Raw genomic sequence first — 19,662 nt, forward strand, 5'->3', positions numbered from 1 at the left:
AGGCTACTAAGATCTTCTTTATTCTCCACTCTATCAAAGTTACAGCTAGAATTTGAAGTAGGAGTTGTCTGTGATAAAAGGATTGTAACACAACAACTTCAGTGACCCACTTTTAGTACAACACAACATCCATGTGTCATGTTCAAAACAATTACACAGCCTAATCATCTCATAACCTCCACCTGGCAACCCTTCCTTTGGGTGAAAGCCTCAAGCACAAACAGCTTTGGGAAGGACTGTGCCTAAAAGAACATTGTGAACTATGACTCAGGCTGTGTGTTTGGAAATTGCTCAATTTGGAGTGCAGAGGACATAGTGAAATGGCAAAAAGTAAAAGCCCATTAGATCTATGTCATCACTACCAGTTATGTTCTTTCCCACTTGTTCTCACCAATCTGTAGAAACTGTAAGGTGTTGGGAAATGCTGCTGTTGAGAGGCAGATTACAGAATGTACTATGACTCAGTGTGTCATGATGTTTTTAACCAGACCTCTGAGTTGACAAACACAATGCAATGCGAGCTTATTATTAGCAGCTGTGATCGAGCCTCGGAGACGGAAAGAAAAAAGGCCACTTGTGTCATTAATGGGGAAAGAGTAGCGAGCCCACGGCCACCTGTGAGCCGGCGAGGGAGAGCAGCTGTTCATCATCATACAGGAGTGCTTGTTCCTGCCTGAGCGAGGAGGCTGACTGGCTGGCACGTGTCCCGAGGGGGGCTCTAATGTGTGTGTGTGTTTGTGTGTGTGTTTGTGTGTGTGTTTGTGGGGGCGGAGAGGAAAGAGAAAAACACACATAAAAAAACAGGCTTGCAAAATTTGCCCTGTCTCCTATAAGGCCCCTCATCATATATATCACAGGCTGTGTTCTATAAGGAGCCATAATAAGGGTGCTGGGACAGTTATATTGGGCATATAAACACAAACAGTGCTGTCTGGTTTGTGTGTTAAGGTGCATTTCAACCAAGAGTTCCGGGGTCTTTTAGCCCCCAGAACTACTTTCCCCAGAACTAAAAGGTTCCTGTGCCCCCATTGTTGTCTGCGTCTTGACCGCGGGCTGAAGTCCCGGGTAGATTGTGCAAATCAGGACAGTGACGTATGGAGAAAAAAATTATATTAAATAATATTTTGAAATCTTAATAAAAAATAAACTAGTATGCATTCCCAGGAACTCCCTCTGTGTTTCAACAACTGTGTAAACTCCACAAACATTGTTACCTTAAACTGAAAGTCCCAGGACCTTTGAAAAGTACTACCCCCCAAGCAGGGGCTTTTCAGGGGGGAGAACTAAATTACCCCTGAACTAAATTTAGACCCTGGTTCCTCCGTTCGAAACGCACGTAGTGCAGGGGTAAAGTCCCTAGTTCCGGGGTAAAGTTCCTGCGGTTGAAAAACACCTTTAGAGGAACTTTAAAGACATGAATGATAAATATTAAACTGTGCACATGTGCATTATATATTTTCTAGATATTATTTGCTATAAAAGTTTTTTCAAAGACACAAGCCATTAAATAAAAAGCAGTACGAAAAGAATAGACAGGACATAAATGTATTACAATAATAATCTTTAATTTGAAGACTACGCTTAGAATCTAAGAGATTAACTGCTATTTATTTTAGAAAATCTTTTTTTGTGTGTTCATAGAATCTTCTTAAACCAAAAGATATTTCACTGACTATAAATGAGACAAAGACAGATCAGGTCACAATTGTAAAGCAAGAAATTTGAAGTACGTACCATTTTACTTGCAAAGTGGCTTCAAGAATGAGTTATTTAAAAGGAACTCACCGAGTGTTTAAGTCTGTTTAATTTTTCTTATCAAGACCAACTGAATTCTGTGAATAAAACCCAGTGTGACAGTATTATAGTTTAGTTCTAAATCCCCAGTGTATCCACTCTAACTTCATAAATTTGAGTTTTACAGGCAAACTCAAAGAAGGAGGAGCACAATTAAAGATCATTACGGAGTTTTTTTTAATTCTGAGCTCAGGTGGAATCTTTCTTTTGTTTTCTGATTAAGGCTTCTGCAATTTCAAATCTCCCTAAAAGCAGACGTCAGCATCCAGTAGATAAAAAGTCTCAACAGCTGTAAGGACTTCTAGTTAAAAACTTAAAACAGTTGTCTTCCTGCCAGCTTTAAGTGCTTCATTTTGTCAGGCTGTGATAATGGCTTTGCTGACCTGCTGAAAAAAGGAAGTTCAGAAAAGGGGGAAATTTATGGGTTCTTTCCCAACAGATTAAAAAAAAAACACACATCAAACATTTTGAAAAAAAAAGCATTGTATTTCATAATGTTAATTTTCATGTCATCAGGGCTTCTTCTTTTAGTCCATTTTAGTCAAAATCAAACATTAAATTATACTCCAGCATCAATACAAACAAATACACATTTTGAGAATGATCTTTTCTTTCACATTGGTTCTGAACAAGAAGTTGAAATAACTTTCTAAACCCCTAAAGAGCACTCATAATGTCAGTCAATAAATGCATTGCATTCTATACCCTAAAGTCTTCCCTAAGAATTGGAAAATAAAAACTGTGAGGTTCTCAAGAGGTGGAAATTAAAACATGACAGTTTATAAACAATATCTACTCCAAATATTATTATGACACAGTGTCTTAACAGAATTCAACTTGTGATTCTAGGCTAAACATTGGACCAACTGAGGCTACAGCTTCACTTATTTGTTACAATGTCCTATGGAATCTATAACACAAAGAAGTCTACCTGGACCGAGGGATACAACATCAAGGAAAGAAATGTAAAAAGTCATACTAAACAAAACCAAACAGCAAATCATACAAGATGCTGTCATGCAGGTCAGAAGAATTAAAAAAGATGCACAAACAATTAATGTGAAAACAACTATTTCAAATCAAACACTGGAAAATGTGACTGAGGTGAAAACCAAAAACGGGTTGAGGAGCTGGTCTGAGGCAGCCTAACTGAATCATTGTGCAACTGCGTGTACTGCTTGGCTGGCTTCCTCTGATGCAGCCTTGTCTGAGGTATCACTATCTGCTGCGGCCTCCATTAAAGCTGCGTCAGCTTTATTCAGTTCAGCCACGTCTTCACCCATATTTTCCAACGCAGCACTATCTGGAGCTGGTACATCCAGAGTATCTATGTGTGGGGCTGCCACATCCATTAAATCCATGTCTGTGGCAGCTGTGTCTGCTGCTGCAACCTTCTCCTGACACACTACTGAGCAAACACTGTCCACAACGTGCCTTTCTGCGGCTGTGCTGTTGGTGGCAGTCTTGTCTGAGGCTACCTGGTCAGTCCTCTCCACGTAGAAGAGAATGTAGGCCTTTGCCTTCCTCACTGCGTCCTCATTGGTCAGAGTCACGGTGCTGTCGTTGAAGTGGTACCAGCGGCCCTCGTGGCTGCCGTATGCTGTGTAATGTCCTGATCCAACCCTGTGGACACAGACACATATCTCACCTAGTGCTGTCTGGGTTCTTGAAAGTCTTACATGCTGCTGCTGAAGTTGGAGGGACACATTCAGCTTTACAAAACAGAAGCAGCGCAACATCGCCACTTAGAGGCAAAGGGTGAAACAGCAGCTGTTCAATGAGCAGTTCAACAGATCTAAATGCATTTTCAAGGACTCTCAGCCTAATGCCTTTCAGCATTTAGTGGCTACATGAATTTTTAAAATGTAGTTGTCGACTGAGCTTTCCAACAATATTGGATAACATTAGTTTTAACAGGGTGACTGGCAGCCATCGGCGGTAGGCAGAGCTGGCTGCCAAATGGTTCTGTGTGGATTTATGGTCCAGCATTGATTGTTTTAAAGACACAGCGGTCAAATTTGCTACCTTTGTGATAAAGGAAGGCATATATTGAATACATCTGAAGACTTCATTATCAGTCAGATGGAGGGAGAACAAGATGCTGCAGAACTCTAGATGTTGTATGTGCTTTCCAAGAAAAGAAAATACAACCAATGAAAAAGTATCTATTTCAATGAATGTGTATTTAAAGTGGGAGACTTAATCCACTCACCCAGATCCATGATGGACAACGACAGCAGCGAGGTCATACAGGCAGCTTTCTGGTAATGAATTCTCAGGCTGCGAACATTAAAAACACAAGATAAGGGCTCTGGGCTCTTAATCCAGCCACATCATGCTTAAAAAATGTAGAACTTAGAAGGAGGTAGACCAAAAGTACATGAACATGGAAATTATGATGCAATAAACCCTTATAAGGAGAAGAGGCTTCACTATGTCAATGATGATACAACTTTAACAGTAATTTAAACGAAATAACTGGAAGAGAAGCTTTAGTTTCACACCAGTGTTCTGCTTCATGGACTATTGTAACAGTCTTTTCAGCTTCCTGCACAAAAAATCCCTTGGTCGTCTCCAAACTGTACAGAACACAGCTGCCAGGGTTTCAACCAGAACCAAAACATTTGACCACATCTCTCCAGTTTTAGCTTCCTTGCACTGGCTCTAGGGATGGGTACTGAATTCGGTACTTTTATTCGGTAGACCGAATTCCGTCGGTACTACCGGGAGGATTAGGTTGAGACCAGACGCTCTCGCCCATACTACCTGCCCTGTTTATAACCGTTCCTGTGTGCGTGAATGCCCAACAAGTAAGTTGTGTGTCCTGTTATTATAAAGAGACGGAGAACTGACTTTTTCCTGTCTGCAGGCATTCACGTGTGTTCATTGATAAACTCCCGAAAGAGCAATTAAATGCCACGAGCCCGTGTCAGCTAATATATCTAATCACCTATATAATCTTCTTTCTGTTAATTTCATGTTAAATTAAATAAATATGTTAAATTTAAAAAAAAATTTGATTTTATTATTAAACAAATTAACATTTATTACCACATTAACACACAAAAGTACCGAAAATTGGTACTGTTGAGTACCGGTACTGATTCCCAGGTACCGGGTATCGGTACCGTATCGGTTCAAATGTGAAAGGTGCCCATCCCTAACTGGCTCGCTGTATGTTTTAGAATTGATTTTAAGATTTTACTGATTACTTTTAAAGCTCTACATGGTCTTGCTCCGAGCTATACAGTAGACCTTTTAATACCCTATGAGCCGACACGTGCACTGAGATCCTCGGGCAGAGGTTTACTGTGCATTCCAAATACTAAAATGAAGACTAAAGGGGACAGGGCGTTCGCAGAGAGGGGTCCGACACTCTGGAACCATCTGCCCGAGGAGATCAGGTCTGCTGAGTCAGTGAGCTCTTTTAAATCCCTTCTTAAAACATACTTTTATCACAGAGCCTTCACAGATTTTATCTGACTTTATTTTATTTTAACCGTCTAAATATATTTTAAAATAATTGTATTCCTTTAGAGTTCTTTTAGGGGAATTTTATGTCTTTTAAAATACGTTTTATTTCTTTATTTTGAAGTGTGTTTTTATGATCTGCCTGTTTTATTTTGCTGCCCATGTAAAACACTTTGTAACCTGTTTTTTGAAAAGTGCTCTACAAATGAAATTATTGTTATTATTATTATTATAAAAACAAAACTTCTGAAGGAAGCACTCGTGATCCAAATAATAAATAATAAATGTACTACAGATGGTAGAGTACTATCACAGTTCACTGCCCATTTCGTTCATCTTTAATTTAACATTTGAATTTCTTTCTTTTTCTGTAAAATCAATACATTCTAATGATCATTTTTTATCAGGAATAATCAGTCAAATCTTTTCTCCATAATTTGTTGAGTCTAGAAGTAATGCAGCTCAGGTCAGCCAGCAGAGGCCAACAGAGATCTCCCTCATGGCTCGCAAGCTTAGCATGTCTCATCTCTGTGGACTTAAATCCATCACCAGCTGACTGCCTCACAAAAGGTTTGGTTTGACTGAACCACCAGTTTGGCAGAGGAGCTTTTGTACTTCTTCTTGCATGTAATAATACCTCATATACCTCCTCTTGAAAAAGTTTTTTTCTTCTTCATGCTTTCTGTTTTGTCTCTGCCAAAGTTAGAATGTTTCACATGCTTTACCATTTCAGCTGTCTGGTATTTTACTGAAGGTTAAAATCTGTCCTTGGTGTGACTACTGTCTTAACCTCATCCCCCTCATTACAATGGTTAAAACTTGGCACAAGAGCGCTGCCCTCTGGTGATGGTTTGAGGTTTTATGTAAGAATGACTGATGCAATACCGTTATAATGGCAACTGTTTTCCTCCTGGAATCATACAGAATGTACACATTGAGAATAGCAGGGGTGCTTATTAAAACGTGTACCTGTGAGGGTGTTTTTTTATTTTGCATGCTGTATTATGGGTACATTCAGTGTTTTTCCACAAAGCTGCAGCTAATTTTCACTGAGGCCACGTCAGAACGGGCACAGTTGGCTCCTGACCTCTTACAGTTCTAACTTTAGCTCCTGGGGGATCCACACGACATGACTGCTTAGCTTATAAACTGCGGCATCTCCGTTTTCAAAACTTAGAATTTCTTGTTTTATCATGGTTAGATAAGTTTTGAAGATTTTTTTCCAAGACTTCTCATCCCCATGGGTTCAGACTTGCCTTATATTCCCTCAACCCTCCTGTTATGTTTGTTTCTCTGGAACAGCAATAATGTTCCTGGGTCAATTTGACCCGGGGCATATTAAAACATCCAAAAGTGTCAGAACTAAAAATAATCCCAATACACAGATTTTTAAATCTAATTTTTAACTCCATTACTAACCATTTAAATCAAGATTTAGTCCATTGATGTTCTTTAATTCTCACAGATCATGGTTCAATGAGGATAACTCACTCGTTTTTCATTTAAATTAATGTTAAAACTTTTTTTTAATGTACATTGGAAAGCCCTAAATATAAATACAATAGTTTTACATGACATTGATTTTTGTTTATTTTATTTTACATTTTGAATTTTTCTATTTTTATGAAGTGATGTTTTACAATTTTATTTTCCCTGTCCCGTGTTGTAAGCTGCTGTAACAAAAGAAATTTCCCCCAACGGGGGACAAATAAAGTATATCTTATCTTATCTTACCTCAAGAAGATATCCCCTCATGTCCAGGCCTTTCAGAGGGAATTCCACATAGGTATCCACCTTGTTTCTTAAAAAGGCCGTCCAGTGGAATCTTTTCAGGTGCAGACACAAAACCTACGATTGGAAATAAAGCCTGAAATTAGACCAGAACAAGCCGTTTTCCACCCATCACTTTACTCTTTACTTTCATAAAACACATTGAATTTAAAACTTAAAATAAAAGAACTGAGCATCTCTGTCTCTGACCTTTGGTAACTTCTGGACCCAGAACTTCTTTGTGGATTTCTGTCGCTTTTTACACTTATGGCAGTAGTACAGCTCTGTTTCATCAAGTTCTTCAAGGTCAGTGAAGCTACGTAGGCAGTCTAAAGATTAACAAATCAAATATGATAAATCAATCATCTCAGCAGTAAACAGTAGGACACTTATACTGCCACAGACAGAGTTATGGCCACAGACAGAGTTATGACCTCTGTCAGTGGAAAACTTACCACGTAAGGTGCATATGGGCCCTGGCTCCTGGTCCTTACTTCTCTTTTGTCTGAACTGGCTGGGAATGTCCAAGGACAAGTCTGAGTGACAGAAAAAAAGATTAAATAAACTCTCGTGTCATAAATCTCCAGGCTCTATGATTTTTTTATTTTCATATGCATGACACATTAACATTCTTACTTTGCTTTGTTGTTATAATAAGTTTGCAGGTGAAATGTCTGTCAATGTCTGTCATTAAACAGCTGAGGCTCTCCACTGCTTGCAGTATGTGGTTTCTCAAACACAATGTTTTTTTCTTACCAAGGAATGGATCAAACTTCCGGGATTCTGTTCCACATATCAGGCAGTTCACTTCATTCTGCAGTATGCCGCCAAAAATCGATGTTACGACACTGGCAGTCCCATTTCTGCAGGGAATCAAAGGACAAACATAAAGGGGTTATAATAAGTAAATATAAATGGCAAAATAGGCATCTTGTGAAAATGTAAATACAAATATTCCAAATCTTGTCATGAATGGATGATCACGTTTACTTTGTTGCAACCGGAGATAGACAGAAACATGAAGACGTGTTCACAAAGTGTCTAAACACTAGACTTACATGCAGCATTTGCCATCTGCAGTGGACAGCCTGATCCCATCCTGAGGTGGGACAGGGTGAGATGCTCCATTGCGACTGCACTGGAGCTCTCTGTGGAGGTGGTCCAGCAGGTAACGCATGAACTCATGGGCATCCTGCTGCTGATAGCCCCTAGACAAAAAAAACCCACCGCATTCAATGACAGCAGCTATAACTCACAGTGAGCAATGTCTTGATATGGCTACACTTTAGCACATTATAAGGAAAAAGGAGTAAAAGGGAAACTATAAATGTTTCTTTTCTGTTGGCCTACCTGAAGCTTGGCATGATTTTCCATATAGCATAAAACAAGGAGTCTGGACTGAAAGCGGTCTGGCTGCCTTGCCACAAGGAGCAAAGGGTTTTCCTGAACTCTTCCACCAAAGACCTGTTCAGGAAAAGCAACTCTGTTGTCATACACCATAAGACGTATTATACTCCTCTAACACAAACAAGTGTGAAGTGAATTTAGATGATTAAAGCTTTAAGGAGCCGCAAAACAAAAAGAGTTCAGGAAACATCTGCTTGCTTATATGAATTTTGATCAATGCGCTCAGCCCATGAATCCTTCCCCCTCTAGAAGAGGACCTTACACACTGGTGTCCCCTTGGCTGCGGGTGTGGTACATCCTTCTTCCGGCCGTCTTACCGCTACGCAGAGCTACTGCAGGCAACTCCTTGAAATAACAGCTGAACTGCTGGATGTTGCTGGAAAAGAAACACACATTAAACATGTTGGGCAATTAAGATTTACAGAATTAGCACACAGTACACAAGGTGGTAACACCCATAATCAACTATGAGAATGGTTCAAGCATGTTTTTGAGATAGAAACAGAAAACACTTTTACAATAAATACCAAGATATTACTGTTTCATTTGGAACAAAGTAAAATATTTACATTTGAATCTGTGTGCTGTTTATTCAAAAGGGGCAAAAATTATTCCAAAACCTTAGCATGACCTTGCAAATATTCTGCATTTATATACGTTCTCATGTAAAGTGACTGTGCTAATACACCAGTATCGGATCCTGGACAATAACTGTATGTGTGAGCTGTGTCTTGTTTCCAAGCAGCCTGAGTAAATCCCCTTACTGTGCCCCAGACTGTATTAATAAAGGATGACTGGTCATGAGGCCCTTGGTCTACAGGGGCAGGGCTACTGAACCATGCTGCAAAACCCAGTTTACCACCCACATACCTCATCCCCGGTGCAGAGCCTTACCTGAGGGACTGCAGTATGGCATTCATGAAGCATGTGTTGCCCAGGTTCCTCAGGCCTGTAGCACCTAAAGCCACTCCATCCTGACCGGCACAAGTAGAATGCATGATTAAGGATATTTGGATGTACCTATACATCATTTTAAAGCATCTAGAAAAAAAACCCAGAATACAGAACATTTGTGGGCACTTACATTATCTTTTAACAGCTTGCTGTCTTGTGCTGCACTTTCTTGAAGTTTTCTTTTCCTCTGTCTGTCGCCCATCAGAGCCGAGCTGTAAGAGGGACAAACATTGGCTTTGTATACTGGTACACATTGTTAATGTGAATGCATTTCATTTGGCAATTTTCTACCACAGCTACTACAGCTTAACTTGGCTTTTTTACATTAAACACAGTTGAAGCTCAATGTTGTTGGAGTTAACTGAGACTAATCATGCTGAGTGGAGTTAATCCTTAAGGTTTGTACTTACTTTTCTAGACTCTGAAGATGTTCCCTCACCTTCTGCACCAGCCCGAGTTTGGTGTCATTGACAACAAAGTCGTCACATCTGTAACTATAAAAATTCACATCAGTTAAGACACATATATATTTGCAAACAAAGCAAATCTAATGAAACTCATTCGACTCGATACCACTTTGGATTAGAAATGTTGAGTTAGAAATATATAACAGCTAATCAATAAGCATCCTACTTTTTCTTTTTTTTCTTTTTTTCAATTGAGCCTATTGTCGGTATAGCTTAGCTAGCTTTGCCTTTTGTTATCTGGTATTATATTTACTTGTACTTGGTATGCGAAAAACGTATTATAATGGCGATATGCACGACATCGACCTGTGGGGGGGAGTGCTCTGGCAGTTTTCCTTGTTTGGAATGTACGGTATGATATGGTGGCAGTATGTTATGCTATTTTGTTTTATTTATTTATTTATTTTATTTTATTGTTTTTATTTTCTTTCTTCTCTTCTTTTTCTATCCTAAAAGTCTTAATTTAATCCACTCTTAATGTTTTATTTTTAATGTGTAATGTGGTTTGGAGGCAAGATGTAGGATTTGATTTAATTCTCTTCTTTTTGTAGAAAAACAAAAAAAAATAAAACTGTTTAAAAAAATTTAAAAATAACATGCACTGTTTCACTGTGGTAGCGTGCAAAACTTAACCGCTATAAATCTTTTTTTTTTAGTTATTATTATTATTATTATTTTGACAGGGACAGTGTTCAGCCATTTAGCTGTACCAGAGTTAGCTATGAGCTCATTTACATCTGTAGTCCCTGGGCAGGAGACAGAGACAATGCCTCCGTTCAAAACAAACAGTACATCATTCAAACAGCTACACAACAATACATAACCACTATACAACAATATGGGTCCCTGGCTTTAAATACGGCATGAGAGTTTATGTTGGTCTCCGTTTGTCTTTTAATGTAGTGTATTTTAAATTTTACTATTACTGATTTCTACTGTTGGTATTTGTTGTGCAGCACTTTGGTAACCTTGTTGTTTTTAAAATATTCTATATAAATAAAATGGATTGGATTGGATTGGATTTACATCAAAATTATCAGCACAATATTAAAATATTAAAAGCTAAGAGCACTAGACTATAAAAACAACTAAACAATAGTGCATAATCACGAAGAAGCACATATCTCTAATAATGACGTTATGAAATCTAAGATGATATGTCTTCTTCAATACTTCTAAACTCTTGAAAATACTTGGATCCCTGTGTTTTGCATGTCCTCAACACTTATTCCTACCATCACACCATACTGATCATTTAAAAGCTTTTATGGCTGTACTTTTGCAGGAGCCAATAGTGAGTCACAGAGAGTACACATGGTGAGGCTGGACACTCACCAAAATACAGTGTAGCTGCTGCAGTCCATGCAGACAGAATGATGGGATTTCTCCTTCTCCTGTTTCTCAACCTTCTTTTGATTCATGCCAACGACTTGGCTGTCTTCAAAGTGTTTCTTTGCATGTCCATTCACATATCTAGAGAGAGAGAAAACATCAACAATATAATTTCAGAAACTACATGGAAAGTATTCAGTAACACATATTGACGGAAGATGGACAAACAACTCTTCTCTTTATCAACAAGGAAGTCTGTGAATGAAAACTAGCTAACGATCATTGGAAACCAGAGATTTGTTATATTATGATAAAACATCTGGCTGGTGTTTGCCAACATGGTTAGAATGTGGAAAGATTCCTCTACATTTGAACAGAAACGTTGTTAAAATGATTCAAGGCATGAACCATGTTACTCACATTGTTTGAAAATTAATATTCATAATATGTTCTTGTTTTTAACAAAAACATTGAGCATTTAATCTCTAATCTTTAATTAGCCCTGGACTGCATTATTATTTTTTATAATTATTTTAACCATTATTATTTGAATCATTGCTTAAACATATATTTATCTTATTTAATTATGTATTTCTTGTGTTTATCTGATCTTGTTAACGCTACCTTATTTTTAACTTTTTTTTCCACTGTTACTTATTTTATTAATTTTACTGTATTTATTTTATTTTATTTTTAAGTATTTTATATGTAATCATGCCTTTTATAATTTTACCATTGCTGTTGTTTTCTGTCTCTGTTATTCTGTGAAGCACTTTGGGCTGATTGTTTTTATGTATGAAAGGTGCTTTATAAATAAAGTTGAGTTGAGTTTAAACATTGAACACATTTAATTAATCTTTATTTGTAGAGAAGCAGACAGAATATTTTGTTATCCATATTTCTTAAACATTATCAAAGAAAAAAAGGTGATCAGCACTGTACTTGTCATTCAATTATAATACTGTCTGGTCAGAAGTAGACCTATCCTGCCTCAGGGGAATATTTTCATTATAATGTCATGTATGTTTTGTGAAACTGGGGTTTTCAGAGCCATGACAGGGCCTTCTCCATCTGTGCCCCAAAACTGTGGAATTCTCTTCCCCCCATCGTCCGATTCTCCCCCTCTATCCAGACTTTTAAAAGTCAAAACACACTTTTATTCATTAGCTTTTAACTGCCCCTAACCACACTGGCTCAGACACTCACTGCACTGTTAATTGTATTTCTTGTCATTACTGTTTTTATTATTACTTTTAATTTCATTTTTAATTATATTGCTCTCTTACCACTCTTCTTTCCCACTCTCTTCCTCTGTTTGTGTGTGTTTATTATTTCATTTTCTCTCTGTTTTCCTCATTTGCTATGATTATGATTATAATAATAATAATAATAATAATAATAATAATAATATTATTATTATTATTATTATTATTATTATTATTATTATTATTATTATTATTAATTATATAATAACTGGTATTTGTACAGCACCTTTCAAGAAACTCAAGGTGGCTTCACAGGGTCAGGTAGGGGGTCTGGGGGGTAGGTGGGGATAACACAATCTAACGGGGAAAGACCTTGAGGAAAAGGTTCGATTTGACTGCTTTCTTAAAAGTGTCCAGGGTTTATATAAATAAAGTTGATTTGATTTGATGTTCTAACACATCTCATTAGAAGAACTTCATTGTGCAAAGCAGCTCTGACATGGTTGTATAATTACCTTGTCTGTGCTGGAACCCAAGTACTGAGACACAACACAGAAACAGCACACTCCAACTTACCTTCCACAATGAACCACCAGACAGGTAAGGCAAATCCATGGGCTTTTATTGGACCTGCAAACTATAACAGATAAAACATTAGCAGTCTTAGATGAGAAATGTCACGTCTACTCTAGTTCTGAGCATGATTGTGATTCAAATTTTAAAAGTCACATTATTTCATTTGTCAAATGGATACAGGGTTGCCAACTGTTCCGTATTAGCCAGGACATCCCGTATATTGGGCTAAATTGGTTTGTTTCATACAGGACCTCAAGTGTCCCGTATATTGACTATCTTCTCTTGTAAATACAGCAGACTGCACTCTACAGATCCTAGATCAGATAAAACCACAGTGGATCCTGTGCCAATCACACCGCCTGTCATCCAATCACACAGGATTTTCTCTCTGATGGCAATTAAATGTTCAGACTCAAGAAACAGATGCAGCACAGAGCTGATCAAAAATGAACTTCAAATATCTGTAAACTGTGACTTGTCATTTAAGGACTTCTCTCTGGCTGTGCAAAAGGACAAATGATTGCTTGAGTCAGTCAAGAGCAAGCAAACAGATATTCATAAAATTGGTTAACTTGGATGAAGGTAGAACTGCTTATTTGATAAGATTGAAATAATTATAATTGTCTTCTTTACCCTTTTCTTGTATTTGATTTGATATGTCATAACACGTGATCCTAGTAACATAAGTGATCATTCAGATGATGTTTAGTATTTATAAATGTGAATGTGTACATTTGTATGTGTGCACAGTGAAAGTTAAAACATGAATTTACTTGTTACTACGGTTTTGTGTTGACATTTGCCAAATTAATGACCAATTTGTTTCTCTGTGTATGTTATTATGTAATTCATTATGAGGAGCTGTTTTTGTTTATGTTTTTGTTTTGTGGTTGTTTGTCTTGTTTTGCTGACTGTGTGTTAATGTGTGCATGATTGTATATGTGTTGGACCCCAGGAAGAATAGCCAATGCTTATGCTTGTGCTAATGGGGATCCTAATAAAGAAAGAAAGAAAGAAAGAGCAGCAAAAAGTGTCCATGGAAAAAGTACATTTGGTAAGTCATACTCCTCTTCTGTGTTTAATTTTTCTTTTGCATGTTTTTGGATGTAAAGAGCCAAATTGTGGTTTCTTTAAAGGTTCATTCACGAGGTTACATAATGATACAGTAAGGATTAAAGGGGATATACACACTTTCTGCATTTCTAGTTGAATCAGAATATGAATATCCACACATCATGCTCACACCACCATGGCACTTGTCCCTTATTATTTAGTAGTGAGAAAGTTGGCAACCCTAAATTGATATGAAGACGTGAAATGCTGTGATAAAAAGCTGTATCTATTCATCTGTCTGACACAGATGTGCTGGTATCAGTTGCAGCTGAGGGATGGGAAAACAAAGCCTGTAATTTATGTTTTCCATTGACGTAAAAATGTCTCAGAGGAAAGAGTGACTGCCACTTTTGTTCTTACCGTTACAACACCAGGAGGACGGAGTACCGTGAGGCACCCGGGAGGCATCCACAGGACTCACGTTTGAGTTCAGGTGAGGGCACTCCATCAGGTACGTCAACGTGAGCCACAATAAAGACACCACCACCAGGCACAATGAAGCAAAAACAATGGTCAGCCAATTTACTTAAAACCAGCTAACTAGCTATCGTTAGCTGGCCAACTATTTCAACTGGCGCACGTTTTCCTGTCTTTGCTAACGCTAACACGTTTGGTTGCTCCTGCGTTTCTTACATACTTTTAAAGGGTATGTTAGTTTACAGAGGAAACACCTTCAGCTGTGTTCACTCCGACATGCTGTAAACTAACATAGTAAGGCTATCTTTGGTGAATAAGGTACCAGATAATAACCGCTGCCGTTTCCCACAAACAAATGGAAATAACTTGAGGAAGTGACGCAGGTCTGCCGGCTCGGCCGCAACTACAAAACAAAGCAGTGAAACCTCCTCGAGCACGCCGGGCTATTTCCGCCTTCATTTACGTTCTCATGTTACTAAACGACGTCCAAAGTGAAGAGTTCTTATTTTAATCGTCTTTTTTATTTTAGTTTTAAAAATGACGTGTGAAAGCTCTGATATTTAACCCTAACCGACAGTGTTTTAAGTTGACTTCTCGCTTGTATTTATGTGGCACGCATGCGCAGTTGCACATCATCTACAGACACTCGTGAGCAAGTGGTGGTAAACGAAGGCAAGGCAGCTTTATTTGTAGGGCGCATTTCATACACAAGGGCAACTCAATGTGCTTTAAATTAAAACATTAAAAGCATTGGAAACATTCAGACAAGCACAAAAGAGCAGAATTAAAATGACAATTATAATAAAACAGTAAAGAAAAGGAAAATTAGAAATAAGATAAGATATAAGACAGAGCCTTCCCAGTAGCCGCCCCCACCCTCTGGAACTCACTCCACTCCCATATCCAAAACTGCTCTGACCCTTCAGCTTTCAAATCTCTTTTAAAAACTCACCTTTTTAAGTTAGCTTTTCATTTGTGATTGTACTGTTGTTTGGTTTGATCTGTGTTATTTGTTTTTTTGCTTGTATTGATTTTAACAATTGTACAGTGTCTTTGAGTTTTTGAAAAGCGTTATATAAATAAAATGTATTATTTTTATTATATACTTTATTTGTCTCCCGTTGGGGGAAATTCTTTTGTTAAGCAACTTACAACATAGGACAGGGGAATACAACAATGTACTTAAAAAATAAAAAAAAATATGTAGTTAAAAAATATAATAACAATAATAATTGCAATGACAAGGATACAATATAATAAAATAAAATAAAGTAAAAAGAAAAAGAAAATATGGCAACTATTACAGATATATAAGATAAGGTAAGTTATGCACGATAAAAATTGCACCAGGTTATTTAAAAACAAACATACACAGTATGAAGAACAGTGCGATTCCAAAAGTAGTTATTTGTGAATGTACCAAGTCACATAGTAACTTCCATGTAGTGCAGGGGTGTCAAACATACGGCCCGCGGGCCAAAACCGGCCCGCCAGAGGTTCCAATCCGGCCCACAGGATGACTTTTGAAATTACAGAAAAGACATTGACTGCAATTTTTCAATAAATGTAACTTTTATTTCAAATTTGTCCTACAGGGGGGGCACCTGAATGGCACTCCGGGACTTTTTTTTCTTAAAGTGAGGAAAAAGAATATTTGCAGTTTGCATAATCCGGTGGAAAATCATAGACTTTTTGGACCGGCTGGGGGGTCCATAAAGGTCTAGTATAATCTATCTGTTCTTTTGCAGTAAACATTACACTCTGTGTCAGGTGAATGGGTAACCTGTGTGTTTGGTGTGTTTACAGCAGGTTTCTGGGCTTAAAGAATATAATATATGGCCCTATATGAGACTCATCATGGCGAGAAATACAATAACTGTTTTTGTAAAAAGATAGTTCATGAAATATAAAAAATTTCAGAATGTACTTGTACTTTTTTTTGCAAACAAAGGGAAACATTTAGAGTTTTTGTTATTTATAGGTTACTATGTTGTGATTTTACAGGTCAGGCCCACTTGAGATCAAATTGGGCTGAATGTGCCCCCTGAACTGAAATGAGTTTGACACCCCTGATGTAGTGGAATGAAAGATGACAACAGATGATATATGAAATATATTAAAAGTAAGATTTGCATTTAAAGTGAGTTAAAAATAAGCTAAGATAGGAAGGCAGTGGCAAATAAAAAAGTCTTAGTCTTTGATTTAAAAGAGGTGAGAGTTGGAGCAGACCTGCAGCTTTCAGGGAGTGTGTTCCAGATATGTGGTGTACAGTGGCGTATAATTGTGTATGGACCATAGGGACGTGTCCCTACTGTGATGGAATTTAGCAACAAACTGGACACAGAAGACTCAGGAGACTCTGACGGCTTACATTGAAATAGTTTATGTAGAACTTGATCAAGGAGAAATAACATAACAGTACACAGGCAGGAGAGTGCAGTGCAATGCCAAGTCAGTTCTGTCAGACAAATGCCCAGGCATGGTATTTATTACCCCAAAGACGACACTAAAGTTAGATAACCATATTTGGACAATAGGAACACAACAATTCAGAAGAAGACCTGTGCTCTAGTTCTGGAGACAGTAAGTCGGTCACAACACACAGATAAAGACAGGAGCAGGGGCAGAGACCTTGATTACTACACTGTCACTATCTCGCCCGTCACAGATGACATAGGAATGAAGTTACTCTAAAATCGACACTTAGACTGAAAGAATACAATAGATATACATTCTTACATTCACATATATAAGAGAAATTCCACGACACCTACCAATCTCAAACAATGGCTGAAATGTCCCCACCAATATTAAGGTTGAAGGGGCAAAAAATTTGCTTCATGCGACACATAAAGGGTTAAATCCATTCCCACATCAGCACCGCCACCAAAATACGTCTTTGAGACCGGTCTGTTTTTTGGTTGGCTTAGCTCTCTGTAGGCCAGTGCTTCCCAAACTGTGTGGCAGCGCAAAGGTATGACACTTCATGAGGGCAAAGCCACGCTCATCAAACAGAAGCAGAGCTCTGCAGCTTGCTCTGCAGGGATTTTCATCTGTTACCACAGTGCTACCTGCTTCGAAGTGTGTGGTTAACACTCAGTTTTCTAAAGTCCAAAACGTGTAGGATCGATGACTGTAGATGTGACTTGAGGCAAGATGAAGAAATGTTAGAAATTGGTCCCAACCAATGTAAAAATCAAACCTACGCCCTTGGTTGTGCACCAAGGGCGTAATGACTAATGACTAAACGCTACTTCACCATGTTTCCTTCTGACTCTCGGGACTGAAAGCAGACCAGTACCTGATGACCTCAGAGGTCGAGGTGGTTCATACAGTAGCAGCAGATCAGCAATGTATTTTGGGCCTAAACTATTCAGTGCTTTATAAACCATCAGCAGGATTTTAAAGTCTATTCTCTGAATTTTAAAGTCTATTCTCTGACAGACAGGAAGCCAGTGTAGAGATCTAAGAACTGGACTGATGTGATCGACTTTCTTGGTCCTTGTTAGGACTCGAGCAGCAGCATTCTGTATGAGCTGCAGCCGTCTAATGGACTTTTGATGAGGTCAATTTACTTGTGAAAACGCAGTTATTGTAAATAGTCCATTCATATATTATTACATTGTGAAGGAATTTAGGTACAGTGCAACACACCCTTATTTGTCATTTACATCTGGCTTTTGGCTTATTTATTAAGTTACCTGATTGCCCATTGCCAATAAATTGACTCTCCATTATGCATACGTTGCCTTCTCTGACACATTTATCAATGTGAAATGTTTGAGAAGAAATTCATGATAAATTTCTCATCAACGGTTTTGTACCCCACATTAAACTCATTTTACGTAAATATGACTTGATGACTTGGGCCTTAAGCCTCAATCGAGACATAAGCCCAATTTTTTGCCACATTTAAAACACATAAAAAAGAATGTTAGCAATCTTGAATAAGACAAACAAACATTGTCTTTATGCACAGCGACTGATACACTGACTTGCAATAGTTTGATGCAGACCTCCGTCATACTAACAAACAGGACCTCAATCTCAAAGTAAAGGCATAATTTGGATTAGCAGGACAATTTACTACTACATGCACCCACTCTATATCATGCTCTGGAAATGTTTTAATTGTATTTTCTGACCATCCTTTATACGAACAAAATTAGCAAATTTGGGCAGATTTAGAATAGTCCTGCTTTTCTCATTACATGCAAGAAACAGGCTTCATGCATAACTTCATTGGTTGCACATTTAAGTGCATCAATATCAGTAGGGAACATATTTTCAGGATGCCAGGAGCATATTCTACCCATACTCTGATAAGCCATGTTGAAACCCTATAGCAAATCTCAACAGTATGAAAGAACATTAAAGAAAGGTGGTATCATTTATATGTTAAACAATATGTGAGAATATTTTCAGCATTTAAACACAGTAAATGTTTTAAAAACACTTTATAACCTTAACATAAAACACAAGCATGAGATTAAGGCCATGCATTTTAAGATACATGATCTGAGGACATATAAAAGGTAGTTTGACACTTACATACTGAGGGCTTTACAGCCCAAAACAAGAGATTCACAGATGCTGAGCAGGCAACATAATGACAGAGACAGTGAACTCACTGAACAGCACTTTCCAAAACAGCTCTAAATATATGTGTTGGGTTTCAAATGCTGGAGTCTTCAGAAGACTTCAGACAGTCTTTCAGCAAATTGTTGAGCCAGGTTATGACTGAGTTATATTTTGGAAACAGTGAAACGATCATGAGATCACATAGCTGAAAGCTTTTAAGGTAAATGTGCATATCAATGAGTCTCTGTTTTATGCTTATATTCTGCTCCAGTTTAAACTTTAATGTTAGTCAGTAGAAATGTATTGGCTTATTTTTTCTTGCTTAGATTAAATCTGCAATAAAGAATTATTTGAATCCAAACTCAATGCACGGCCTTTTCACTGGATTAATTGTTTGGGATTTGATTTGTCTGAAATTTGTTATTAAAGTCAATCACCATTTCCTTGATCCAGATTGCTCACTTCATGTCTGACCAACAGTCCAAACCAAATTACATTCAGCATGCTATCACACAAAATTAAACAAAGGTAGGAGGTGCTCACAACTGAGAAACTTTGAAGAAATAAACCTCTAG

At 37.8% G+C, this 19,662-nt stretch overlaps 1 protein-coding gene across 1 annotated transcript; it reads right to left on the minus strand.

Moving 5' to 3' along the window:
* Positions 1 to 2,259: 2,259 nt before the first annotated feature.
* Positions 2,260 to 15,154, minus strand: usp3 (ubiquitin specific peptidase 3). The gene is made up of 15 exons (XM_034685720.1): positions 14,450 to 15,154; positions 12,977 to 13,037; positions 11,199 to 11,336; positions 9,807 to 9,890; positions 9,527 to 9,608; positions 9,337 to 9,416; positions 8,705 to 8,818; positions 8,386 to 8,499; positions 8,094 to 8,243; positions 7,792 to 7,898; positions 7,491 to 7,571; positions 7,246 to 7,364; positions 7,000 to 7,113; positions 4,007 to 4,074; positions 2,260 to 3,417 (listed from the first exon to the last, which is right to left on the minus strand). Exons 1-15 carry the CDS (start codon positions 14,535 to 14,537, stop codon positions 2,949 to 2,951), a joined length of 1,869 nt encoding a protein of 622 aa, XP_034541611.1. The 5' UTR covers positions 14,538 to 15,154; the 3' UTR covers positions 2,260 to 2,948.
* Between the last annotated feature and the right edge of the window lie 4,508 nt (positions 15,155 to 19,662).

The sequence above is a fragment of the Notolabrus celidotus genome, chromosome 6 (genome assembly GCF_009762535.1).
Source record: "Notolabrus celidotus isolate fNotCel1 chromosome 6, fNotCel1.pri, whole genome shotgun sequence".
Taxonomy (NCBI): domain Eukaryota; kingdom Metazoa; phylum Chordata; class Actinopteri; order Labriformes; family Labridae; genus Notolabrus; species Notolabrus celidotus.

What these genes read in the sequence shown, in the direction of transcription:
- usp3 (XM_034685720.1), bottom strand. Translation starts at nt 14,537, where the DNA reads ATGGAGTGCCCTCACCTGAACTCAAACGTGAGTCCTGTGGATGCCTCC. An exon ending in GCCATACTGCAGTCCCTCAG is followed by an intron (nt 8,819 to 9,336) that starts GTAAGGCTCTGC and finishes TTTCTTTTCCAG; the next exon opens with CAACATCCAGCAGTTCAGCT. An exon ending in GGGTCCAGAAGTTACCAAAG is followed by an intron (nt 7,114 to 7,245) that starts GTCAGAGACAGA and finishes TTCCAATCGTAG; the next exon opens with GTTTTGTGTCTGCACCTGAA.